Source organism: Coloeus monedula (assembly GCF_965178545.1).
Source record: "Coloeus monedula genome assembly, chromosome: 35".
Taxonomy (NCBI): Eukaryota; Metazoa; Chordata; class Aves; order Passeriformes; family Corvidae; genus Coloeus; species Coloeus monedula.
The window spans coordinates 2,402,181-2,429,187 of NC_138815.1; the positions used below are offsets into that span (position 1 = coordinate 2,402,181).

Sequence of the window (27,007 nt, forward strand, 5' to 3'; positions counted from 1 at the left end):
AACCCAAAACAGCCAAAAATTGCTCAAAAAAACCCCAAAAAAACACCCCCCAAAAAAACCCCAAAATCCACCCAAAAAACCCAAAAAAACCCCAAAAAAACCCAAAAATTGCCCCAAAAAAACCCCAAAAACCCCTAAAATCCACCCAAAAAAACCACCCAAAAAAACCACCCAAAAACCCCAAAAATCGCCCCCCCAAAAAAACCCAAATCCACCCAAAAAATCCCAAAAAAACCCAAAAAAATCGCCCCAAAAAACCCCAAAAACCCCCAAAATCCAACCAAAAAAACCCCAAAAAAACCCAAAATTGCCCCAAAAAATCGCCCCAAAAACCCAAAATCCACCAAAAAAAACCCCCAAAAAACCCAAAAAAACCCCAAAATTCCCCCCCCAAAATTCCCCCCCCAAAATACCCCAAACTTGCCCCAAAAAACTTCCCCAAAAAACCCAAAATCCACGCAAAAAAAAAAACCCCAAAAACCCAAAAAAAAACCCCAAATACCCCAAAATTGCCCCAAAAAATCACCCCAAAAACCCCAAAATCCACCAAAAAAAAAAACCAAAAAACCCCAAAAAAACCCAAAATTCCCCCCCAAAAGACCCCAAAATTGCCCCAAAAATCCCCCCAAAAACCACAAAATTGCCCCAAAATCCTGTCCCAAAAAAAACCCCAAAAAACCCCAAAAATCGCCCCAAAAAAGCCCTAAAAAAAACCCAAAACAGCCGAAAATTGCTCCAAAAAAAACCCAAAAATCGCCCCCCAAAAAAACCCCAAATCCACCCAAAAAAAACCCAAAAAAACCCAAAAAACCCCAAAAAATCGCCCCAAAAACCCCCAAAATCCAACCAAAAAAACCCCAAAAAACCCCAAAATTGCCCCAAAAAATCGCCCCAAAAACCCAAAATCCACCAAAAAAACCCCAAAAAAACCCAAAATTGCCCCAAAAAATCGCCCCAAAAACCCAAAATCCACCAAAAAAACCCCAAAAAAACCCAAAATTGCCCCAAAAAATCGCCCCAAACCCCCAAAATCTACCAAAAAAAACCCAAAAAACCCCAAAATTGCCCCAAAAAAATCGCCCCAAAAACCCAAAATGCACCCAAAAAAACCCAAAAATACCCAAAATTGCCCCAAAAAATCGCCCCAAAAACCCAAAATCCACCAAAAAAACCCCAAAAAAACCCAAAATTGCCCCAAAAAATCGCCCCAAAAACCCAAAATCCACCAAAAAAAAACCCCAAAAAACCCAAAAAAACCCCAAAATTCCCCCCCCAAAATACCCCAAACTTGCCCCAAAAAACTTCCCCAAAAAACCCAAAATCCACCCAAAAAAAAACCCCCCAAAAACCCAAAAAAAAACCCCAAATACCCCAAAATTGCCCCAAAAAATCGCCCCAAAAACCCCAAAATCCACCAAAAAAAAAAAAACCAAAAAAACCCCAAAAAACCCCAAAATTCCCCCCCCAAAAGACCCCAAAATTGCCCCAAAAATCCCCCCAAAAACCACAGAACTGCCCCAAAATCCTGTCCCAAAAAAAACCCCAAAAAAACCCCAAAAATCGCCCCAAAAAAGCCCTAAAAAAACCCCAAAACAGCCGAAAATTGCTCCAAAAAAACCCCAAAAAACACCCCCAAAAAAACCCCAAATCCACCCAAAAAAAACCCAAAAAAACCCAAAAAACCCCAAAAAATCGCCCCAAAAACCCCCAAAATCCAACCAAAAAAACCCCAAAAACCCCAAAATTGCCCCAAAAAATCGCCCCAAAAACCCAAAATCCACCAAAAAAAACCCCATAAAAACCCAAAATTGCCCCAAAAAATCGCCCCTCAAAAACCCAAAATCCACCAAAAAAACCCCAAAAAAACCCAAAATTGCCCCAAAAAATCGCCCCAAAAACCCAAAATCTACCAAAAAAAACCCCAAAAAACCCCAAAATTGCCCCAAAAAATCGCCCCAAAACCCCAAATCCACCAAAAAAACCCAAAAAAAACCCAAAATTGCCCCAAAAAATCGCCCCAAAAACCCAAAATCCACCCAAAAAAAACCCAAAAAACCCAAAATTGCCCCAAAAAATCACCCCAAAAACCCAAAATCCACCAAAAAAACCCCAAAAAAACCCAAAATTGCCCCAAAAAATCACCCCAAAAACCCAAAATCCACCAAAAAAAAACCAAAAAAACCCCCAAAATTCCCCCCCCAAAAGACCCAAAATTGCCCCAAAAACCCCCAAATCCCCCCAAAAATCCCTCCAAAACCCACCGAAAATCGGCGAATTTTGGGATTTCCGCGGGGTTTTTTTGGGAATTCCAGGATTTTTGGGGATCCTTGGGAATTTTGGGACCTTCCCAGAATTTTTTGGGCCCCTCCCAGAATTTTTGGGCTCCTCAAACCCCCAAAAACCTTTAAAAATCCTTCAAAAATCCACCAAAAATCGGCGGATTTGGGGATTTCCGCGGGGTTTTTTCGGGAATTCCGGGATTTTTGGGGATCCTCGGGAATTTTGGGACCTTCCCAGAATTTTTTGGGGCCCTCCCAGAATTTTTTGGGCCCCTCCCAGAATTTTTGGGCTCCCCAAACCCCAAAAAACCTTTAAAAATCCTTCAAAAATCCACCAAAAATCGGCGGATTTGGGGATTTCCGCGGGGTTTTTTCGGGAATTCCGGGATTTTTGGGGATCCTCGGGAATTTTGGGACCTTCCCAGAATTTTTTGGGGCCCTCCCAGAATTTTTTGGGCCCCTCCCAGAATTTTTGGGCTCCCCAAACCCCAAAAAACCTTTAAAAATCCTTCAAAAATCCACCAAAAATCGGCGGATTTGGGGATTTCCGCGGGGTTTTTTCGGGAATTCCGGGATTTTTGGGGATCCTCGGGAATTTTGGGACTTTCCCAAATTTTGGGGTACCTGGTGGAGGCCTTTGCTGGCGCAGAGCAGACACACGAGGGGGGCACTGACGGGCACCGAGGAGAGGATGCTGAGCCCCCCCATGAGCCAAACGTTGTCCAGGGCGGAATCCTCCTGGCAAAGGGGCGGAATTTGGGGTGAAAAACGCCGGATTTGGGGTCGGCAGCACGACAAAACCTCCAAATTCGGAGTCGGCGCCCCAAAAAACCCCCAAAAACCCTCCGAATCCACCCAAAAACCTCCCGAGAAACCTCCCAACAAAACTCTCCAAAAAAACCCCAAAACCCCCGAATCCTCCCCAAAACCTCCTAAAAACCCCCAAAAAATCCCCCCAAACGCCCCCAAAAAACCCCAACCCCGCCAACGCCCCAAAAAAATTCCGAAAACTCCCAAAAACCTCCCCAAAAAAAACCCCCAAAACCCCAAAAAACTCCACAAAGCCCCCCCAAAAAACCCAAAAAACCTCCCAAAAAACCTCCCAAAAACCCCCAAAAAATCTCCCGAAAAAACCCCAAAAAACCTCCTAAACCCCCCCAAAAACCCACAAACCTCCCAAAAAACCCCAAAACCACAAAAAACCCTCAAGAAATCCCCAAACCCCCCAAAAACCCCCAAAGCCTCCCCAAAAACCTCCTAAAACCCCCCCAAAAACCCAAAACCCCCAAAAAACCTCCTGAAAACCCAAAAAAAACCAAAAAAAACCCCAAAAAACAAAAAAAAACCCCAAAACCCCCCAAACTCCCCCAAAACTCCCCCAAAACCCCCAAAAAAACCCAAAACCTCCCAAAAACCGTCCTAAAAACCCCAAAAAAACCCCAAACGCCCCCAAAAACTGCCCCAAAAAACCCCAAAAAAACCCAACCCCGCCAAAGCCCCAAAAACCTTCACAAAACTCCCAAAAACCTCCCCCCAAAAAAAACAACCCAAAAAACCTCCCAAAACCCCCCAAAACCCCAAAAAAACCTCCCAAAAAACCCAAAAAATCCCCAAAAAACCCCAAAGAACCCCCAAAAACCCCAAAAAACCTCCTAAACCCCCCCCAAACCTCCCAAAAAACCCCAAAACCACAAAAAATCCTCAAGAAACCCCAAAACCCCCCCAAAACCCCCAAAGCCTCCCCCAAACCCGAAAAACCTCCCAAAAACCTCCTAAAAATCCCCAAAAAACCCCAAAACCTCCCAAAAACCTCCTAAAAACCCCCAAAAACCCCAAAACCTCCCAAAAACCTCCTAAAAACCCCCAAAATCCCCAAAACCTCCCAAAAACCTCCTAAAAATCTCCTAAAATCCCCCCAAAACCCCAAAACCTCCTAAAAACCCCCAAAAAACCCCAAAACCTCCCAAAAACCTCCTAAAAACCCCCAAAAAACCCCAAAACCTCCCAAAAACCTCCTAAAAACCCCCAAAAACCCCAAAACCTCCCAAAAACCTCCTAAAAACCCCCAAAAAACCCCAAAACCTCCCAAAAACCTCCTAAAAACCCCCAAAAAACCCCAAAACCTCCCAAAAACCTCCTAAAAACCCCCAAAAAACCCCAAAACATCCCAAAAACCTCCTAAAAACCCCCAAAAACCCCAAAACCTCCCAAAAACCTCCCAAAAACCTCCTAAAAACCCCCAAAAAACCCCAAAACCTCCCAAAAACCTCCCAAAAACCTCCTAAAATCCCCCAAAAACCCCAAAACCTCCTAAAAACCCCCAAAAAACCCCAAAACCTCCCAAAAACCTCCTAAAAACCCCCAAAAAGCCCCAAAACCTCCCAAAAACCTCCTAAAAACCCCCAAAAAACCCCAAAACACACCCAAAAACTGCCCCCAAAAAACCCAAAAAAGCCAAAAAAACCCCAACCCCCCAAAAATCTCCCAAAACTCCCCCAAAAAAACCCCCAAAACCCCAAAAAACTTCCCAAAACCCCCCCAAAAAACCCAAAACCTGCCAAAAACCTCCTGAAAACCCAAAAAAAAACCCCAAAAAACCCAAAAAAAAGCCCAAAACCCCCCAAAAACTCCCCAAAACCCCAAAAAACCCCAAAAAACCCAAAACCCAACTGCCCCCCCCCAAAAAAGTCCCCAAAACCCCCAAAATCTGCGCTGAAATCCCCCCAAAAAACCCCAAAGGAATTTGGGGTGAAACCTCCCCAAATCAGTCCAAACTCCCAAATTTGCGGGGAAAGCCCCCAAAAAAGCTCAAAAATGGAGTGAAATGCCCCAAAATGCCCCAAATCGCCAAAATTTGGGGTGAAATCACCCAGAAAACCCCAAAATTGACAAAATTTGGGTGAAGTCACCCAAAAAACCCCCAAATCACCAAAATTTGGGGTGAAATCACCCAAAAAACCCCAAAACTGCAAAATTTGGGGTGAAACCACCCAAAAAAACCCAAAATCACCAAAATTTGGGGTGAAATCCCCAAAAACCCCCAAAATTGACAAAATTTGGCACAAAATCCCCCCAAAAAACCCCAAATCACCAAAATTTGGGGCAAAATCACCCAAAAAAACCCCAAAACTGCGAAATTTGGGGTGAAACCACCCAAAAAAACCCAAAATCACCAAAATTTGGGGTGAAATCCCCAAAAAAACCCCAAAATTCGTCAAAATTTGGGGTGAAATCACCCAAAAAACCCCAAAATTGACAAAATTTGGCACAAAAATCCCCCCAAAAAACCCCAAATCACCAAAATTTGGGGCGAAATCACCCAAAAAAACCCCAAATCGCCAAAATTTGGGGTGAAACCACCCAAAAAAACCCCAAAATCACCAAAATTTGGGGTGAAATCACCCAAAAAACCCCAAAATTGACAAAATTTGGCACAAAATCCCCCCAAAAACCCCCAAATCACCAAAATTTGGGGCGAAATCACCCAAAAAAACCCCAAAACTGCAAAATTTGGGGTGAAACCACCAAAAAAACCCCAAAATTGACAAAATTTGGCACAAAATCCCCCCAAAAAAACCCAAATCACCAAAATTTGGAGTGAAATCACCCAAAAAAACCCAAAATCACCAAAATTTGGGGTGAAATCACCCAAAAAAACCCCAAAATAGCCAAAATTTTGGGTGAAATAACCCAAAAAACCCCAAAATCACCAAAATTTGGGGTGAAATCACCCAAAAAAAACCAAAATCACCAAAATTTGGGGTGAAATCACCCAAAAAAAACCAAAATCACCAAAATTTGGGGTGAAATCACCCAAAAAACCCCAAAATCCATCAAAATTTGGGGATTTCACCCCAAATCCCGGAACATTTTAGGATTTTTGGGGGATTTCACCCCAAATTTGGGGATTTTTTTTGATTTTTTGGGGGATTTTGTCCCAAATTTGGGAATTTTCCCGATTTTTTGTGGTTTCACCCCAGATTTTGGAGATTTTTTAGGAGTTTCTTGGGGATTTCCCCTCAAATTTGGGAATTTTCGGGATCTTCAGATTTTGGGGATTTTTTTGGAAATTTCATCCCAATTTTGGCATTTTTTGGACTTTTTTTGGGAGGATTTCACCCCAAATTTGGGGGATTTTATTTTTTGCGGGGGTTTACCCCAAATTTCGGCATTTTTTGGATTTTCTTAGGATTTTTGGGGGATTTCACCCAAAATTGGGGAATTTTCCAAGATATTTGGGGGATTTTACCACAAATTTGGGACGTTTTTAGCATTTTTTTGCAGTTTCACCCCAAATTTGGGAATTTTCGGGAATTTTTTGAGGATTTCACCCCAAATTTGGGAATTTTTGGGAATTTTTGAGAATTTCACCCCAAATTTGGGGATTTTTGGGAATTTTTTGAGGATTTCAACCCAAATTTGGGGATTGTTGGGAATTTTTTGAGGATTTCAACCCAAATTTGGGGATTGTTGGGAATTTTTTGAGGATTTCACCCCAAATTTGGGGATTTTTGGGAATTTTTGAGGATTTCACCCCAAATTTGGGAATTTTTGGGAATTTTTGAGGATTTCAACCCAAATTTGGGGATTTTTGGGAATTTTTTGAGGATTTCAACCCAAATTTGGGGATTTTTGGAAATTTTTTGAGGATTTCACCCCAAATTTGGGGATTTTTGGGAATTTTTTGAGGATTTCACCCCAAATTTGGGATTTTTGGGGAATGTTTTGAGGATTTCACCCCAAATTTGGGGATTTTCGGGAATTTTTTGAGGATTTCAACCCAAATTTGGGGATTTTTGGGAATTTTTTGAGGATTTCACCCCAAATTTGGGGATTGTTGGGAATTTTTTGAGGATTTCACCCCAAATTTGGGGATTTTTGGGAATTTTTTGAGGATTTCACCCCAAATTTGGGATTTTTTGAGAATTTTGTGGAAATTTCACCCCAAATTTGGGAACTTTCTGGATTTTTTGGGGATTCCACCCCCAAATTTGGAACTTTTTAGGATTTTTTTAGGCATTTCACCCCAATTTGGGGATTTTTGGGGGGATTTCACTCCAGATTCGGGATTTTGGGGATTTTTGGGGGTTTCACCCCAAATTCTGTGAAATTTTTAGGAAATTCCGGGAATTTCACCCCAAATTTGGGGGATTTTGGGGGATTTTGGGGGGATTTGGGGCCGTTTCGGGGCATTTTGGGGAGGGGAAATTTGGGAAGTTTTGGGGGGAATTTGGGGCATTTTGGGGCCATTTTGAGGTGGGGTTTTGGGGGGTGGGGGAGGGGAAATTTGGGGGATTTTGGATCCATTTTGGGGCCATTTTGGGCCATTTTGGGGCGTGGTTTTAGGGTGTGGGGGATGGGGAAATTTGAGGGGAATTTGGGGCATTTTGGGGTCATTTTGGGGCGGGGTTTTGAGGGGTGGGGGAGGGGAAGTTTGGGGTCCTTTTGGGGTCATTTTGGGCCATTTTGGGCCAGGGTTTCGAGGGTGGGGGATGGGGAAATTTGAGGGGAATTTGGGGGATTTTGGGGCATTTTGGAGCGGGGTTTTGAGGGGTGGGGGAGGGGAAGTTTGGGGTCCTTTTGGGGTCAATTGGGGGCATTTTGGGGCCGTTTTTTTTGGGGGGGGGTGGGGGGGGAGGGGCCTCACCTTGAAGTCCACGCGCAGCCGCGTCCCCGCCCCTCCCCCATCGCCGGCTCGGCCCCTCCCCCACCCGTTCTGGGCGGGGCCCAAAGCGCCGGGGGGGCCCCAATCCTGGGGGGGGGGGAGGGGAACAGGGGGGGGGGGAGGGGTCAGAGCTCCGGCCCCTCCCCCAGCCTCAAATCCACCCCCCCCAATTCAGCCCCTCCCCCACCCTTTTAGCCCCTCCCCCTTCAGCCCCTCCCCCACCCCTTCAGCCCCTCCCCCTCAGCCCCTCCCCCACTCCCTTTAGCCCTTCCCCCCTTAGCCCCTCCCCTGCCCCTTTGGCCCCTCCCCCACTCCTTAACCCCTCCCCCCCCTTGATGCCGCCCCTCCCCCACCCCATCTCCCCTCAGCCCCTCCCCCACCCCCCCTTAGCCCCTCCCCCCTTGATGCCACCCCTCCCCCTCCCCCACAGCCCCTCCCCCTCCAGCCCCTCCCCCAGCCCCTCAGCCCCTCCCCCACTCCCTTTATCCCGCCCCTCCCCCACCCTCCAGCCCCTCCCCCTTTAACCCCTCCCCCCTTTATGCCACCCCTCAGCCCCTCCCCCTCCCCCACAGCCCCTCCCCCTCAGCCCCTCCCCCACTCCCTTTATGCCGCCCCTCCCCCACCCTTCAGCCCCTCCCCCTCAGCCCCTCCCCCACCCCCTTTAGCCCCTCCCCCACCCCAACCCCTCCCCCCTTTATGCCGCCCCTCCCCCACCCTCCCCCTTCAGCCCCTCCCCCACCCCTTTAGCCCCTCCCCCTTTAACCCCTCCCCCCTTTATGCCGCCCCTCCCCCACTCCCCTCAGCCCCTCCCCCACCCCTTCAGCCCCTCCCCCTCCAGCCCCTCCCCCACCCCTTTGGCCCCTCCCCCTCCCCCCTTGATGCCGCCCCTCCCCCACCCCAGTTTAGCCCCCCAGCCCCTCCCCCACCTGCAGGTGCCTCCTGCGCGCCCGCAGCTGCAGCAGCGGCTGGAGGGGGCGGGGCCTCGGCAAAGGGGCGGGGTCCGGCTCGGGGGGCGACTCTGGGGGAGGGGGGGGGGAGGGAAGGGGACACGGCCGGGTCACACCTGGGGGGGGTCCTGGGGGGGTTTGGGGGGGTCTGGGGGGCATTTGGGGGCTGTTTGGGGGCACCTGGGGACACCTAAAAGGACCCTGGGGGCACCTGGGGGCATCTGGGGGGCACCTGGGGGGGCCCTGGACACACCTGGGGGTACCTGGGGGTCATTTGGGGCCACCTGGGGACACCTAAAAGGACCCTGGGGGCCACCTGAAACCATTCGGGGCCACCTTGGGGTGGGGTCACTCAGAGGTCACACCCACCCCCTCCCCTCCCCCCCCCACCCCGCCCCTCCCCCTCTCACCATCCGGGTCCTCTCCCTGCCCCCCCCTCTCGGGGCTGGGGGGGTTCTCGGGCCGGGGGCGGGGCCGCAGCGAGCGCCGGGGTGGGGGAGGGGCGGCGGCGTCCCCTCCCCCGTCGGGGCCGTCCCCTCCCCCCTCGGCGCCGTCCCCCATGGGGTCCCCCGGAGGCGGAGCCCCTCCCCCCGCGTCCCCGGAGTCGCCGGAGTCGTCACCGGAGTCCCACGGAGCCGCCCGGGGGGGGCCGCGGCCTGGGGAGGGGGGAGGGAGGGGAAAGGTCAGCGAGAGGCAGCGAAATGACCCCAAAGGAGGCCAAAAAGGGCAGAGAAATCAGCCCGAAAATGGCACCGAAATGGCACCGAAATCACCCCAAAAATGGCCTGAAATCACCCCAAAATGGCCCAAAATCACCCCGAAAATGGCACCGAAATGGCACCGAAATCACCCCGAAATGGCACCGAAATCACCCCGAAATGGCACTGAAATGACCCCAAATGACCCCCAAAATGGCCTGAAATGACCCCCAAAATAGCACCGAAATCACCCCAAAATGGGCACCGAAATCACCCCAAAAATGGCCTGAAATCACCCCAAAATGGCCCAAAATCACCCCCGAAATGGCACTGAAATGACCCCAAATGACCCCCAAAATGGCCTGAAATGACCCCCAAAATAGCACCGAAATCACCCCAAAAATGGCCCAAAATCACCCAGAAATGGCACCAAAATCACCCCAGAAATGGCACCGAAATGGCATCGAAATCACCCCAAAATCATCTCAAAAAGGGCAGAGAAATCAGCCAGAAAATGGCACCGAAATCACCCAGAAATTGCACCGAAATCACCCAGAAATGGCACCGAAATCACCCCAAAAATGGCCTGAAATCACCCAAAAATGACCCAAAATCACCCCAGAAATGGCACTGAAATGACCCCAAATGACCCCCAAAATGGCCTGAAATGACCCCCAAAATAGCACCGAAATCACCCCAAAATGGGCATCGAAATCACCCCAAAAATGGCCTGAAATCACCCCAAAATGGCCCAAAATCACCCCAGAAATGGCACTGAAATCACCCCAAATGACCCCCAAAATGGCCTGAAATCACCCCGAAAATGGCACCGAAATCACCCCAAAATCACCCCAAAAAGGGCACCGAAATCACCCCAAAATCACCTCAAAAAGGGCATCGAAATCACCCCAAAATGGCACCGAAATCACCCAGAAATAGCACCGAAATCACCCCGAAAATGGCATCGAAATGGCATCGAAATCACCCCAAAAAGAGCAGAGAAATCAGCCCGAAAATGGCAGAGAAATCACCCCGAAAGGCACCGAAATGGCATCGAAATCACCCCAAAATCACCCCAAAAAGAGCAGAGAAATCAGCCAGAAAGGGCAGAGAAATCAGCCCGAAAAGGCATCGAAATGGCCCCAAAAGGGCACCGAAATCACCCCAAAATCACCCCGAAAGGGCAGAGAAATCACCCCGAAAATGGCACCGAAATCACCCCAAAATCACCCCAAAAAGGGCACCGAAATCACCCCGAAAATGGCACAGAAATGGCATCGAAATCACCCCAAAATCACCCCAAAAAGGGCATCGAAATCACCCCAAAATCACCCCAAAAGGGCACCGAAATCACCCCGAAAATGGCACCGAAATCACCCCAGAAATGGGCACCGAAATGGCATCGAAATCACCCCAAAATGACCCCAAAAAGGGCACCGAAATCACCCCAAAATGGCATCGAAATCACCCCAAAATCACCCCAAAAAGGGCACCGAAATCACCCCAAAAAGGGCACCGAAATCACCCCAAAATGGCATCGAAATCACCCCGAAATCACCCCAAAAAGGGCAGAGGAATCAGAAATGGCACTGAAATGACCCCAAATGACCCAAAAATGGCCTGAAATGACCCCAAAAATGGCACCAAAATCACCCCAAAAATGGCACAGAAATCAGCCAGAAATGGCATCGAAATCACCTCAAAAATGGCATCGAAATCACCTCAAAAATGGCATCGAAATCACCCCAAAAATGGCCCAAAATCACCCCAGAAATGGCACCGAAATCACCCAAAAATGGCCCAAAATCACCCCGAAATGGCACCGAAATGGCCCCAAATGACCCAAAAATGGCCTGAAATGACCCCAAAAATGGCACCAAAATCACCCCAAAATGGCCCAAAATCACCCCAAAAATGGCCCAGAAATGGCCCCAAATGACCCAAAAATGGCCTGAAATGGCCCTAAACGGCCCCAAAATGCCCCAAATTCCCCCCAAATGGCCCCAAATCCTCAAAGTCCCCCCAGAATGGCCCCAAATCCCCTCCAGGACCCCCCAATATCCAAAATTCCCCCCAAATATCCCCAAAAACCCCCAAAATGTCCTTAAATGCCCCCAAATCCCCTCCCCCACCCCCTCAAAGTCCCCCAACCCCCCCAAATGCCCCCAAAATACCCCAAAATCGCCCCAAATCCCCCCCAAAATTCCCCAAATCCCCTCCCCCACCCCCTCAAAGTCCCCCAACCCCGCCCAAATCCCCCAAAACGTCCCCAAATCCCCAAAAATTCCCCAAATCCGCTCCCCCACCCCCCAAAATGTCCCCAAAATCCCCCCCGGGACCCCCTGAATCCCCCAAAATCCCCCCAAAATCCCCCAAAATCCCCCCGAATCCCCTCCCCCACCCCCTCAAACCCCCCCAATCCCCCCCAAATTCACCCAAAACTCCCAAAAATCCCCCAAATCCCCTCCCGCATCCCCCAAATGTCCCCAAATCCCCCCAAAATTCCCCCAAATCCCCTCCCCACCCCCTCAAATCCCCCCAAAATGCCCCAAAATCCCCCAAATTCACCCCAACCCCCCCCCCCCAAATCCCCTCCCCCATCCCCAAAACATCCCAAAATCCCCCCCAGGAACCCCCAAATCCCCCAAAATCCCCCCAAAATCCCCCAAAATCCCCCCGAATCTCCCCAAAATACCTCCCAAACATCCCCAAATCCCCCTCAAACCCCCCCAAATCTCCCCAAAATGCCCCAAAATCCCCCAAATTCACCCCAAACCCCCCCCCCCAAAATCCCCCCAAATCCCCTCCCCCATCCCCAAATCTCCCCCGGGACCCCCCGAATCCCCCAAATTTCTCCCCAAATCCCCCTTGGGACCCCCAAAATCGCCCCCAAATCCCCCAAATTCCCCCAAAATCGCCCCAAATCCCCTCCCCCACCCCCTCAAACCCCCCCAAGCACTCCAAAATGCCCCAAAATTCCCCAAATTCGCCCCAAAGCCCCCCCAAAAATCCCCCAAATCCCCTCCCGCATCCCCCAAATCCCCCCCAAATCTCCCCAAAATGCCCCAAAATCCCCCAAATTCACCCCAACCTCCCCCAAAATCTCCCCAAATCCCCTCCCCCATCCCCAAAAAATCCCCAAATCCCCCCAAAATCCCCTCCAGGACCCCCTGAATCCCCCACATTTCTCCCCAAATCCCCTCCCCCACCCCCTCAAATCCCCCCAAATCTCCCCAAAATGCCCCAAAATCGCTCCAAATCCCCCCAAAATCCCCAAAAATCCCCCCCAAACCCCCTCCCGCATCCCCCAAAACATCCCCAAATCCCCCAAAATCCCCCCCAAAACATCCCCAAATCCCCCCCGAATCCCCCCAAATCCCCTCCCCCACCCCCTCAAACCCCCCCAAATCCCCCCAAAATGCCCCAAAATCCCCCAAATTCACCCCAAAACCCCCCCGCCCCTCCCCCCCCCGTACCTGTCCCTCCGTCCCTGGCCCCGCGCGGACCCCACGTGGCCGGGGGGGGGGGGGAGGGGCGGGGAGGGGGAGGGGCCACACCTGGGAGGGGGAGGGGATTTGGGGGATTTTGGGACATTTTGGGGCATTTTTGGGCATTTTGGGGGATTTTGGGGAGGGGGTTTGGGACATTTTGGGGGGATTTGGGGGATTTTTGGGGATTTTGGAGGGTCCTGGAGGGGATTTGGGGACATTTTGGGGGATTTGGGGACATTTTGGGGCATTTTGGGGCATTTTGGGGCATTTTGGGGAGGGGGTTTGGGATATTTTGGGGGGATTTAAGGGGATTTTGGGGGATTTTGGGACATTTTATGGGGTCCTGGAGGGGATTTGGGGACATTTTGGGACATTTTGGGGCATTTTGGGGCATTTTGGGGAGGGGGTTTGGGACATTTTGGGGGGATTTGGGGGATTTTTGGGGATTTTGGAGGGTCCTGGAGGGGTTGGGGGGGGGGATTTTGGGGCCATTTTGGGGGATTTGGGGACATTTTGGGGGATTTTGGGGCATTTTGGGGCATTTTGGGGCATTTTGGGGAGGGGGTTTGGGATATTTTGGGGGGATTTAAGGGGATTTTGGGGGGATTTGGGGACATTTTGGGGGATTTGGGGGGATTTTGAGGATTTTGGAGGGTCCTGGAGGGGTTGGGGGGGGATTTTGGGGCCATTTTGGGGGATTTGGGGACATTTTGGGGGATTTTGGGACATTTTGGGGGCATTTGGGGGGATTTGGGGACATTTGGGGGGATTTGGGGGGGGGGGTTTTGGGACATTTTGGGCGATTTAGGGACATTTTGGAGAGTCCTGGAGGGGATTTGGGGACATTTTGGGGAGATTTTGGGACATTTTGGGGCATTTTGGGGAGGGGGTTTGGGACATTTTGGGGGGATTTGGGGGATTTTTGGGGATTTTGGAGGGTCCTGGAGGGGTTGGGGGGGGGATTTTGGGGCCATTTGGAGGGATTTAGGGACATTTTGGGGGATTTGGGGACATTTTGGGGAGATTTAAGGGGATTTTGGGACATTTTGGGGGATTTGGGGACATTTTATGGGGTCCTGGGGGGATTTGGGGACATTTTGGGACATTTTGGGGGGTCTTGGAGGGGATTTTGGGACATTTTGGGGGGATTTGGGGATATTTTGGGGGATTTGGGGGGATTTGGGGGGATTTTGGGGATTTTGGAGGGTCCTGGAGGGGTTGGGGGGGGATTTTGGGGCCATTTGGGGGGATTTAGGGACATTTTGGGGGATTTGGGGACATTTGGGGGGATTTGGGGGATTTTGGGGCAGTTTGGGACATTTTGGGGGGATTTAAGGGGATTTTGGGGGATTTTGGGACATTTTATGGGGTCCTGGAGGGGATTTGGGGACATTTTGGGGAGATTTTGGGACATTTTGGGGAGGGGGTTTGGGACATTTTGGGGGGATTTGGGGGATTTTTGGGGATTTTGGAGGGTCCTGGAGGGGATTTAAGGGGACATTTTGGGGCCATTTGGGGGGGATTTTGGGACATTTTGGGAGATTTGGGGACATTTTGGGGGATTTGGGGACATTTTGGAGAGTCCTGGAGGGGATTTTGGGGCATTTTGGGGCATTTTGGGGAGGGGGTTTGGGATATTTTGGGGGGATTTAAGCGGATTTTGGGGGGTTTTGGGACATTTTATGGGGTCCTGGGGGGATTTGGGGACATTTTGGGACATTTTGGGGGATTTTTGGGGATTTTGGGACATTTTGGGGGGATTTGGGGACATTTTGGGGGATTTGGGGGGGATTTGGGGGATATTTTGGGGTGCCCTGAGGGGATTTGGGGGGATTTTGGGACATATTGGGGGATTTTGGGACATTTTGGGGGATTTTGGGGGGAAAATTGGGGGAATTTGGGACGATTCGGGGGCTCCTGAGGGGATTTTGGGGGAATTTTGGGACATTTTATGGGGTCCGGGGGGGGGATTTTGGGACATTTGGGGGATTTTGGGGGATTTTGGAGGGTCCTGGAGGGGTTGGGGGGGGATTTTGGGGGCATTTTGGGGCCATTTGGGGCATCCTGGGGGGGATTTGGGGGGAATTTTGGGGGGAATTTGGGGGGATCTGGAGACATTTGGGGACATTTTGGGGGATTTTGGGACATTTTGGGACATTTGGGGGATTTTGGGGGGGATTTTGGGGCCATTTGGGGCCATTTTGGGGCCCTGAGTGTCCCTGGAGACCCCAACCCCACCCTGGGGAGCCCAAAAATGCCCAAAAAGCCCAAAAATCCCCAAATCCCAGCGATCCCGGTCCAGACCAGTAACAACCAGTAACCCCAGAACCCCGCCCAGTAACGCCGAGCCCCAAACCAGTAACCACCAGTAACAACCAGTAACCACCAGTAACCACCAGTAACAACCAGTAACAACCAGTAACCACCAGTAACCACCAGTAACAACCAGTAACAACCAGTAACCACCAGTAACAACCAGTAACCACCAGTAACCACCAGGAACCACCAGTAACCACCAGGAACCACCAGTAACAACCAGTAACCACCAGGAACCACCAGTAACCACCAGTAACAACCAGGAACCACCAGGAACCACCAGTAACAACCAGTAACAACCAGGAACCACCAGTAACAACCAGTAACCACCAGGAACCACCAGTAACAACCAGTAACAACCAGTAACCACCAGGAACCACCAGTAACCACCAGGAACCACCAGGAACCACCAGGAACCACCAGTAACTACCAGTAACCACCAGTAACAACCAGTAACCACCAGTAACAACCAGTAACAACCAGTAACCACCAGTAACCACCAGTAACAACCAGTAACTACCAGTAACCACCAGTAACAACCAGTAACCACCAGTAACCACCAGTAACCACCAGTAACAACCAGTAACAACCAGTAACCACCAGTAACCACCAGGAACCACCAGTAACAACCAGTAACCACCAGTAACCACCAGTAACCACCAGTAACAACCAGTAACCACCAGTAACCACCAGTAACAACCAGTAACAACCAGTAACAACCAGGAACCACCAGTAACCACCAGTAACCACCAGTAACCACCAGTAACAACCAGTAACCACCAGTAACAACCAGTAACAACCAGTAACCACCAGTAACCACCAGGAACCACCAGTAACAACCAGGAACAACCAGTAACCACCAGTAACAACCAGTAACCACCAGTAACCACCAGTAACCACCAGGAACCACCAGTAACAACCAGGAACAACCAGTAACCACCAGTAACAACCAGTAACCACCAGTAACAACCAGTAACAACCAGTAACCACCAGTAACAACCAGTAACAACCAGTAACCACCAGGAACCACCAGGAACCACCAGTAACAACCAGGAACAACCAGGAACCACCAGTAACAACCAGTAACCACCAGTAACAACCAGTAACAACCAGTAACCACCAGGAACCACCAGGAACCACCAGTAACAACCAGTAACCACCAGTAACCACCAGTAACAACCAGTAACCACCAGGAACCACCAGTAACAACCAGGAACCACCAGTAACAACCAGTAACAACCAGTAACCACCAGTAACAACCAGTAACAACCAGTAACCACCAGTAACCACCAGTAACAACCAGTAACAACCAGGAACCACCAGTAACCACCAGGAACCACCAGTAACAACCAGGAACCACCAGTAACAACCAGTAACAACCAGTAACCACCAGTAACAACCAGTAACAACCAGTAACCACCAGTAACCACCAGTAACAACCAGTAACAACCAGGAACCACCAGTAACAACCAGTAACAACCAGTAACCACCAGTAACCGCCAGTAACCACCAGTAACAACCAGTAACCACCAGTAACAACCAGGAACCACCAGTAACAACCAGTAACAACCAGTAACCACCAGTAACAACCAGTAAACAACCAGTAACCACCAGTAACCACCAGTAACAACCAGTAACAACCAGTAACCACCAGTAACCACCAGTAACAACCAGTAACAACCAGGAACCACCAGTAACCACCAGGAACCACCAGTAACAACCAGGAACCACCAGTAACAACCAGTAACAACCAGTAACCACCAGTAACAACCAGTAACAACCAGTAACCACCAGTAACCACCAGTAACAACCAGTAACAACCAGTAACAACCAGTAACCACCAGTAACAACCAGTAACAACCAGTAACCACCAGTAACCGCCAGTAACCACCAGTAACAACCAGTAACCACCAGTAACAACCAGGAACCACCAGTAACAACCAGTAACAACCAGTAACCACCAGTAACAACCAGTAAACAACCAGTAACCACCAGTAACCACCAGTAACAACCAGTAACAACCAGTAACCACCAGTAACCACCAGTAACCGCCAGTAACCGCCAGTAACCGCCAGTAACCACCAGTAACAACCAGTAACCACCAGTAACAACCAGTAACCACCAGGAACCACCAGGAACCACCAGTAACAACCAGTAACCACCAGTAACCACCAGGAACCACCAGTAACCACCAGTAACAACCAGTAACAACCAGTAACCACCAGTAACAACCAGTAACAACCAGTAACCACCAGTAACAACCAGTAACAACCAGGAACCACCAGTAACAACCAGTAACCACCAGTAACCACCAGTAACCACCAGTAACAACCAGTAACCACCAGTAACCACCAGTAACCACCAGTAACCACCAGTAACAACCAGTAACAACCAGTAACAACCAGTAACCACCAGTAACCACCAGGAACCACCAGGAACCACCAGTAACCCCAGATCCCCTCCCAGTTTGATCCCAGTTTCCTCCCAGTGCTCCCAGTTTGATCCCAATCCTCTCCCAGTCCCTCCCAGTCCCTCCCAGTCTCTCCCAGTCCCCTCCCAGTTCCCTCCCAGTTCCATCCCAGTCCCCTCCCAATCCCCTCCCAGTCCCTCCCAGTCCCTCCCAATCCCCTCCCAGTCCCTCCCAGTTCCCTCCCAGTCCCTCCCAGTCCCTCCCAATCCCCTCCCAGTTCCTCCCAGTCCCTCCCAGTTCCCTCCCAGTTCCCTCCCAGTCCCTCCCAGTCCATCCCAGTCCCTCCCAGTCCCTCCCAGTCCCTCCCAGTCCCTCCCAGTCCCTCCCAGTCCCTCCCAGTTCCCACCTCTCCTCCCGAGCCGTTCCAGTTTCCGAGCCTCGATTTTGTCGCAGCGCCGGAGCCTGAGGGGGGGGAGGGGCCCGGGGGGGGCGTCAGGGGGTCCCAAAAAATCCCAAAATACCCCAAAACATCCCCAAAAAAATCCCCAAGGATCCCCCAAATCCTAAAAATGTCCCAACATCACCAAAAAGCCCCAAAATCACCCCAAAAAATCACCTAAAATCAACAAAAAGCACCCAAAATCAACAAAAACCACCCAAAAAGCAACAAAAATCACCCCAAAAAATCACCCCAAATCACCCAAAATCACCCCAAAATCACCAAAACCCCCAAAATCACCCCAAAAAATCACCTAAAATCAACAAAAATCACTCCAAAAAATCACTCCAAAAAATCACCCAAAATCAGCCCAAAATCAGCCCAAAATCACCCAAAAACCCCAAAATCACCCCAAAAAATCACCCCAAATTACCCAAAACCACCCAAAATCAACAAAAATCACCCCAAAATCACCCCAAATCTCCCAAAATCCCCCCAAACCCCCTTTAAACCCCCAAAAACCGCTCCATTTTCCCCGAACTTTCCCCAAATTTCGCTCCAATTTCGCTCAAATTTCGCTCCAATTTCGCTCCAATTTCACCGAATTTCCCCCAAACTTCACCGAACTTTCCCCAAATTTTTCCCCAAACCCCCCAAATCCCCCCAAATCTCCCCAAACCCCCCTTTAAACCCCCCAAAAACGCTCACATTTTCCCCGAACTTTCCCCGAATTTCGCTCCAATTTCGCTCCAATTTCGCTCCAATTTCGCCGAATTTCCCCCAAATTTCACCGAACTTTTCCCAAATTTTTCCCAAGTTTCCCCCCAAATCTCCCCAAATCCCCCAAAATCCCCCCAACCCCCCTTTAAACCCCCAAAAAACGCTCCATTTTCCCCGAACTTTCCCCAAATTTCGCTCAAATTTTGCTCAAATTTCGCTCCAATTTCGCTCCAATTTCGCTCCAATTTCGCTCCAATTTCGCCGAATTTCACCCAAATTTCACCGAACTTTTCCCAAATTTTTCCCCAAAACCCCCCAAATCCCCCCAAAATCCCCCCAAACCCCCCTTTAAACCCCCCAAAACGCTCCATTTTCCCCGAACTTTCCCCAAATTTCGCTCAAATTTTGCTCAAATTTCGCTCAAATTTCGCTCCAATTCCGCTCCAATTTCGCCAAATTTCCCCCAAATTTCACCGAACTTTTCCCAAATTCTTCCCCAAACCCCCCAAATCCCCCCAAATCCCCCAAATCTCCCAAAATCCCCCCAAATCCCCCTTTAAACCCCCAAAAATCGCTCACATTTTCCCCGAACTTTCCCCGAATTTCGCTCAAATTTCGCTCCAATTTCGCTCAAATTTCGCTCCAATTTTGCTCAAATTTCGCCGAATTTCCCCCAAATTTCACCGAACTTTTCCCAAATTTTTCCCAAGTTTCCCCCCAAATCTCCCAAAATCCCCCCAAATCCCCCTTTAAACCCCTGAAAATCGCTCCATTTTCCCCGAACTTTCCCCGAATTTTGCTCCAATTTCGCCGGATTTTTTTCCCAATTTCCCCCCAATTTCCCCCGAATCTCCCCGATTTTGCCCAAATCCCGCCGGATTCCCCCCAAAACCTCACACCCAGCGCTGCTTCTTGGGGTTGGGCCCCCCGAACTTGGGCCCCAAATCCCCCCCCAAATCCCCCCAAAATCCCCCAAAATCCCCTTTAAACCCCCAAAAAACGCTCAAATTTCGCTGAATTTTTTCTAAATTTCACAAAATTTTCACTCAAATTTCGCTCAAGTTTCACTCAAATTTCCCCAAATTTCCTCCAAATTTCGCCCAACTTTTCCCAAATTTCTCCAAATTTTTCCCAAATCTCCCCCAAATCTCCCAAAATCCCCCAAACCCCCCAAAATGCCCCCGAAGTCCCCCCAAATCCCCCCAAAATCACCTTTAAACCCCCCAAAAAACGCTCACATTTTCCCCGAACTTTCCCCGAATTTCGCTCCAATTTCGCTCCAATTTCACCCAAATTTCCCCAAATTTCACTGAACTTTTCCCAAATTTTTCCCCAAACCCCCCAAATCCCCCCAAAATCCCCCCAAACCCCCCTTTAAACCCCCAAAAAACGCTCACATTTTCCCCGAACTTTCCCCGGATTTCGCTCAAATTTTGCTCAAATTTCGCTCCAATTTCGCTCCAATTTCGCTCCAATTTCGCTCAAATTTCCCCCAATTTCCCCCAAATTTCACCAAATTTTTCCCAAATTTTTCCCCAAACCCCCCAAATTTCCCCCCAAATCCCCCCAAACCCCCCAAAATCCCCCCAACCCCCCTTTAAACCCCCAAAAAACGCTCCATTTTCCCCGAACTTTCCCCAAATTTCGCTCAAATTTTGTTCAAATTTCGCTCCAATTTCGCTCCAATTTCGCTCAAATTTCGCTCAAATTTTGCTCCAATTTCGCCGAATTTCACCCAAATTTCACCCAATTTTTCCCAAATTTTTCCCCAAATCCCCCCAAATCCCCCCAAACCCCCCTTTAAACCCCCCAAAAACGCTCCATTTTCCCCGAACTTTCCCCGAATTTTACTCAAATTTCGCTCCAATTTCGCTCCAATTTCGCTCCAATTTCACCAAATTTCACCAAATTTTTCCCAAATTTTTCCCCAAACCCCCCAAATCCCCCAAAATCCCCTTAAAACCCCTGAAAATCGCTCAAATTTTCCCCGAACTTTCCCCAGATTTCGCTCAAATTTCGCTCAAATTTCGCTCCAATTTCGCTCAAATTTCGCCGAATTTCCCTCAAATTTCACCAAACTTTCCCCAAATCCCCCCAAATCTCCCCCAAAATCCCCCCAAACCCCCTTTAAACCCCCAAAAAACGCTCACATTTTCCCCGAACTTTCCCCGAATTTCGCTCAAATTTCACCGGATTTTTTCCCAAATTCCCCCCGAATTTCCCCCGAATCTCCCCGATTTTGCCCAAATCCCGCCGGATTCCCCCCAAAACCTCACACGCAGCGCTGCTTCTTGGTGTTGGGCCCCCCGAACTTGGGCCCCAAATCCCCCCAAATCCCCCCAAAATCCCCCCAAACCCCCCTTTAAACCCCCAAAAAACGCTCCATTTTCCCCGAACTTTCCCCGAATTTCGCTCCAATTTCACTCCAATTTCGCTCCAATTTCGCTCCAATTTTGCTCCAATTTCGCCAAATTTCCCCCAAATTTCACCGAACTTTTCCCAAATTCTTCCCCAAACCCCCCAAATCTCCCCAAATCTCCCCAAATCCCCCTAAACCCCCCTTTAAACCCCTGAAAATCGCTCACATTTTCCCCGAACTTTCCCCGAATTTCGCTCCAATTTCGCTCCAATTTCGCTCAAATTTCACTCAAATTTCGCCGAATTTCCCCCAAATTTCACCGAACTTTCCCCAAATTTTTCCCCAAATTCCCCCAAATCTCACCCAAAATCCCCCAAACCCCCTTTAAACCCCTGAAAATCGCTCAAATTTTCCCCGAACTTTCCCCGAATTTCACTCCAATTTCGCTCCAATTTCGCTCCAATTTCGCTCCAATTTCGCCGAATTTCCCCCAAATTTCACCGAACTTTTCCCAAATTTTTCCCCAAACCCCCCAAATCCCCCAAAATCCCCTTAAAACCCCTGAAAATCGCTCAAATTTTCCCCGAACTTTCCCCGGATTTCGCTCCAATTTCGCTCCAATTTCGCTCCAATTTCGCCGAATTTCCCCCAAATCCCCCCGAATTTCCCCCGAATCTCCCCGATTTTGCCCAAATCCCCCTGGATTCCCCCCAAAACCTCACACCCAGCGCTGCTTCTTGGGGTTGGGCCCCCGAACTTGGGCCCCAAATCCCCCCAAAATCCCCCCAACCCCCCTTTAAACCCCTGAAAATCGCTCACATTTTCCCCGAACTTTCCCTGGATTTCGCTCAAATTTCGCTCAAATTTCGCTCAAATTTCGCTCAAATTTCCCCCAAATTTCCCCAAATTTCACCGAATTTTTCCCAAATTTTTCCCCAACCCCCCCAAATCTCCCCAAATCCCCCAAAATCCCCCCAAAATCCCCCCAAACCCCCCTTTAAACCCCCAAAAATCGCTCACATTTTCCCCGAACTTTCCCCGAATTTCGCTCAAATTTCGCTCAAATTTCGCTCCAATTTCGCTCCAATTTCCCCCAAATTTCCCCAAATTTCACCGAACTTTTCCCAAATTTCACCGAATTTTTCCCAAATTTTTCCCCAAACCCCCCAAATCTCCCCAAATCCCCCAAAATCCCCCCAAAATCCCCCCAAACCCCCCTTTAAACCCCCAAAAATCGCTCACATTTTCCCCGAACTTTCCCCGAATTTCACTCAAATTTCGCTCCAATTTCGCCGAATTTCCCCCAAATTTCACCGAACTTTTCCCAAATTTTTCCCCAAACCCCCCAAATCCCCCCAAAATCTCCCAAAATCCCCCTTTAAACCCCCAAAAAACGCCCCATTTTCCCCGAACTTTCCCCGGATTTCACTCAAATTTCACTCAAATTTCGCTCCAATTTCGCCGAATTTCCCCCAAATTTCACCCAATTTTTCCCAAATTTTTCCCCAAACCCCCCAAATTTCCCCCCAAATCCCCCCAAACCCCCCAAAATCCCCCCAAACCCCCCTTTAAACCCCCAAAAAACGCTCCATTTTCCCCGAACTTTCCCCGAATTTCACTCAAATTTCGCTCCAATTTCGCTCCAATTTCGCTCCAATTTTGCTCCAATTTCACTCAAATTTCCCCAAATTTCACCGAATTTTTCCCAAATTTTTCCCCAAACCCCCCAAATCTCCCCCAAAATCCCCCCAACCCCCCTTTAAACCCCCAAAAACGCTCCATTTTCCCCGAACTTTCCCCAAATTTCGCTCAAATTTCGCTCCAATTTCACTCCAATTTCGCCCAAATTTCGCCGAATTTCCCCCAAATTTCACCGAACTTTTCCCAAATTTTTCCCAAGTTTCCCCCCAAAATCCCCCCCAACCCCCCTTTAAACCCCCAAAAACGCTCCATTTTCCCCGAACTTTCCCCAAATTTCGCTCAAATTTCGCTCCAATTTCGCTCCAATTTCGCTCCAATTTCGCCGAATTTCCCCCAAATTTCACTGAACCTTTCCCAAATTCTTCCCCAACCCCCCCAAATCCCCCCAAATCCCCCAAAATCTCCCAAAACCCCCCTTTAAACCCCTGAAAATCGCTCACATTTTCCCCGAACTTTCCCCGAATTTCGCTCCAATTTCGCTCCAATTTCGCCGGATTTTTTCCCCAAATTCCCCCGAATCTCCCCGATTTTGCCCAAATCTCCCCGGATTCCCCCCAAAACCTCACACGCAGCACTGCTTCTTGGTGTTGGGCCCCCCGAACTTGGGCTTGTCGCGGCAGTTGGGGCACAGGGCGCAGTCCTGGGGCCGCCGGCAGCCCCGGCAGCGGCCGCAGCGCGACCCCCGCGAGCCCCCCCGGCGGGGCCGGCCCGGGGGGGGAGGGGCGCGCCGGGACCCCCCCCCGGCGGGGGAGGGTGGGGGAGGGGCGGGGGGGACGGGGGGGAGGGGCCGGGGGCGTTTGGTGGCCGCCCCTCCCCCCCAGTCGGGTTGGGAAGAGTCTGGGAAGAGACGGGAGGGAAGGGGTTAAAAAAGGGGGGGGGGGTTGGGAGGGGTTTGGGGGGGGTTTGGGGGAATTTTGGGGAGATTTGGGGGTTTTAAAGGGATTTTGGGGGGATTTGGGGGGATTTGGGGGTTTTAAAGGGATTTTGGGGGGATTTGGGGGGATTTGGGGGGGATTTGGGGGGAATTTGGGGGGGTTTTGGGGGAATTTTGAGGAGATTTGGGGGCTTTAAAGGGATTTTGGGGGAATTTGGGGGAGATTTGGGGGGATTTGGGGGAGATTTGGGGGGGATTGGGGGGGATTTTGGAGTTTGGGGGGGATTTTGGGGGATTTAAAGGGGGAATTTTGGGGGGATTTGGGGGGATTTGGGGATCTTGGGGAGATTTTGGGGGGGTTTGGGGGGTTTAAAGGGATTTTGGGGGAATTTGGGGGGGATTTGGGGGAGATTTGGGGGGGATTTGGGGGAATTTGGGGGAATTTGGGGGGATTTGGGGGGGATTTGGGGGGGATTTGGAGTTTGGGGGGGATTTTGGAATTTGGGGGGATTTGGGGGATTTAAAGGGAGATTTTGGAGGAATTTGGGGGGATTTGGGGGGATTTGGGGGGATTTAGGGAAGATTTGGGGGATTTAAAGGGGGTTTTGGGGGGATTTGGGGGAATTTTGGGGGGTTTAAAGGGGGAATTTTGGGGAGATTTGGGGGTTTTAAAGGGATTTTGGGGGGATTTGGGGGGGTTTGGGGGGGATTTGGGGATCTTGGGGAGATTTTGGGGGGGTTTGGGGCGTTTAAAGAGATTTTGGGGGAATTTGGGGGGGATTTGGGGGGGATTTGGGGAAGATTTGGGGGAATTTGGGGGGGATTTGGGGGAGATTTGGGGGAATTTGGGGGGGATTTGGGGGGGATTGGGGGGGATTTGGGGGAATTTTGAGGAGATTTGGGGGCTTTAAAGGGATTTTGGGGGGATTTGGGGGGGATTTGGGGGGGATTTGGGGGAATTTTGGGGGGTTTAAAGGGGGAATTTTGGGGAGATTTGGGGGTTTAAAGGGATTTTGGGGGGATTTGGGGGGATTTGGGGGGGATTTGGGGGAATTTGGGGGGGATTTGGAGTTTGGGGGGGACTTTGGAATTTGGGGGGATTTGGGGGGGATTTGGGGGGATTTAAAGGGGGAATTTTGGGGAGATTTAGAGGTTTTAAAGGGATTTTGGGGGGATTTGGGGGGGTTTGGGGATCTTGGGGAGATTTTGGGGGGATTTGGGGGGTTTAAAGAGATTTTGGGGGAATTTGGGGGGGATTTGGAGTTTGGGGGGGACTTTGGAATTTGGGGGAATTTGGGGGATTTGGGGGGGATTTGGGGGGGATTTGGGGGGGTTTGGGGGAATTTGGGGGGGATTTGAGGAGATTTGGGGGGGATTGGGGGGGATTTGGGGGAATTTTGAGGAGATTTGGGGGCTTTAAAGGGATTTTGGGGGAATTTGGGGGGATTTGGGGGGGAGATTTGGGGGGATTTGGGGGGATTTGAGGAGATTTGGGGGAATTTGGGGGAGATTTGGGGGGATTTGGGGGGGATTTGAGGAGATTTGGGGGAATTTGGGGGGGATTTGGGGGGATTTGGGGGGGATTTGAGGAGATTTGGGGGGGATTGGGGGGGATTTGGGGGGATTTGGGGGGGATTTGGAGTTTGGGGGGGATTTTGGAATTTGGGGGGATTTGGGGGATTTAAAGGGAGATTTTGGAGGAATTTGGGGGGATTTGGGGGGATTTGGGGGGATTTAGGGAAGATTTGGGGGATTTGGGGGTTTTGGGGGGTTTAAAGGGGGAATTTTGGGGAGATTTGGGGGTTTTAAAGGGATTTTGGGGGGATTTGGGGGGATTTGGGGATCTTGGGGAGATTTTGGGGGGGTTTGGGGCGTTTAAAGAGATTTTGGGGGAATTTGGGGGGATTTGGGGGGATTTGGGGGGGATTTGAGGAGATTTGGGGGGGATTTGGAGTTTGGGGGGATTTTGGGAGATTTGGGGGGGATTGGGGGGGATTTGGGGAGGTTTTGGGGGAATTTTGAGGAGATTTGGGGGCTTTAAAGGGATTTTGGGGGAATTTGGGGGGAGATTTGGGGGGATTTGGGGGGGATTTAGGGGGTTTTGGGGGGATTTAAAGGGGGAATTTTGGGGAGATTTGGAGGTTTTAAAGGGATTTGGGGGGGATTTGGAGGGAGATTTTGGAGTTTGGGGGGATTTTTGGGAGATTTTGGGGGGTTTTGGGGGGTTTAAAGGGGATTTGGGGGGTTTGAAGGGGATTTTGGGGGGGATTTGGGGGAGATTTGGGGGAGATTTGGAGTTTGGGGGGATTTTTGGGAGATTTTGGGGAGATTTGGGGGGATTTTGGGGAGATTTGGGGGATTTTAAAGGGATTTTGGGGAAATTTGGGGGGATTTGAGGGGGATTTGGGGGGGATTTTGGAGTTTGGGGGGGTTTTGGGGGGTTTAAAGGGGGATTTGGGGGGGATTTGGGGGGATTTTGGGGAGATTTTGGGGAGTTTGGGGGGATTTTGGGAGATTTGGGGGCAGTTTGGGGGATTTTGGGGGGTTTAAAGGGGGATTTTGGGGAGATTTGGGGGGGTTTGGGGGAATTTTGGGGAGATTTTGGGGGATCTGGGGAAATGTGGGGGGGATTTGGGGGAATTTTGAGGAGGTTTGGGGGATTTGGGGGGGATATAAAGGGATTTTGGGGGGATTTGGGAGGGGTTGGGGGGAATTTGGGGGCTTTTGGGGGGTTTTAAAGGGAATTTAGGGGAGATTTTGGGGAATTTTGGGGGATTTGGGGGGATTTGGGGGGGATTTGGGGGGATTTTGGAGGTTTTTGGGGGGGGTTTGGGGGGATTTTTGGGGTTTTGGGGGGGGATTCTGGGGGTTTTGGGGGGGATTTTTGGATGGGATTTTTGGGGGGGATTTGGGGGTTTTTGGGGGGGGATGTTTTGGGGATTTTTGGAGGGATTTTTGGAGGGATTTTTGGGGGGATTTTGGGGGGTTTTTGGGGGGTTTTTGGGGGTCGCTCACCTTCGGGGGGCGCCCCCGGCCGGGGGGGGCTGTGGGGGCTCTCGGGGGGGGGCGCTCTGCGGCAAACGTGTTTGATCCGGGGGGACCCCTGGG

At 50.4% G+C, this 27,007-nt stretch overlaps 1 protein-coding gene across 1 annotated transcript in view; it reads right to left on the minus strand.

The window, feature by feature from the left end:
• KMT2B (lysine methyltransferase 2B) overlaps positions 1-27,007 on the minus strand; it is a gene marked incomplete at its 5' end in the record, with an annotated part of 98,117 nt that overhangs the window by 59,024 nt on the left and 12,086 nt on the right. The window contains 7 exons of the mRNA XM_082299892.1: positions 2,904-3,017; positions 7,927-8,031; positions 8,871-8,962; positions 9,302-9,547; positions 18,213-18,268; positions 23,592-23,862; positions 26,915-27,002. Of these exons, the coding sequence (XP_082156018.1) occupies positions 2,904-3,017; positions 7,927-8,031; positions 8,871-8,962; positions 9,302-9,547; positions 18,213-18,268; positions 23,592-23,862; positions 26,915-27,002 (972 nt within the window). The remainder of the gene's footprint in view (positions 1-2,903; positions 3,018-7,926; positions 8,032-8,870; positions 8,963-9,301; positions 9,548-18,212; positions 18,269-23,591; positions 23,863-26,914; positions 27,003-27,007) is intronic.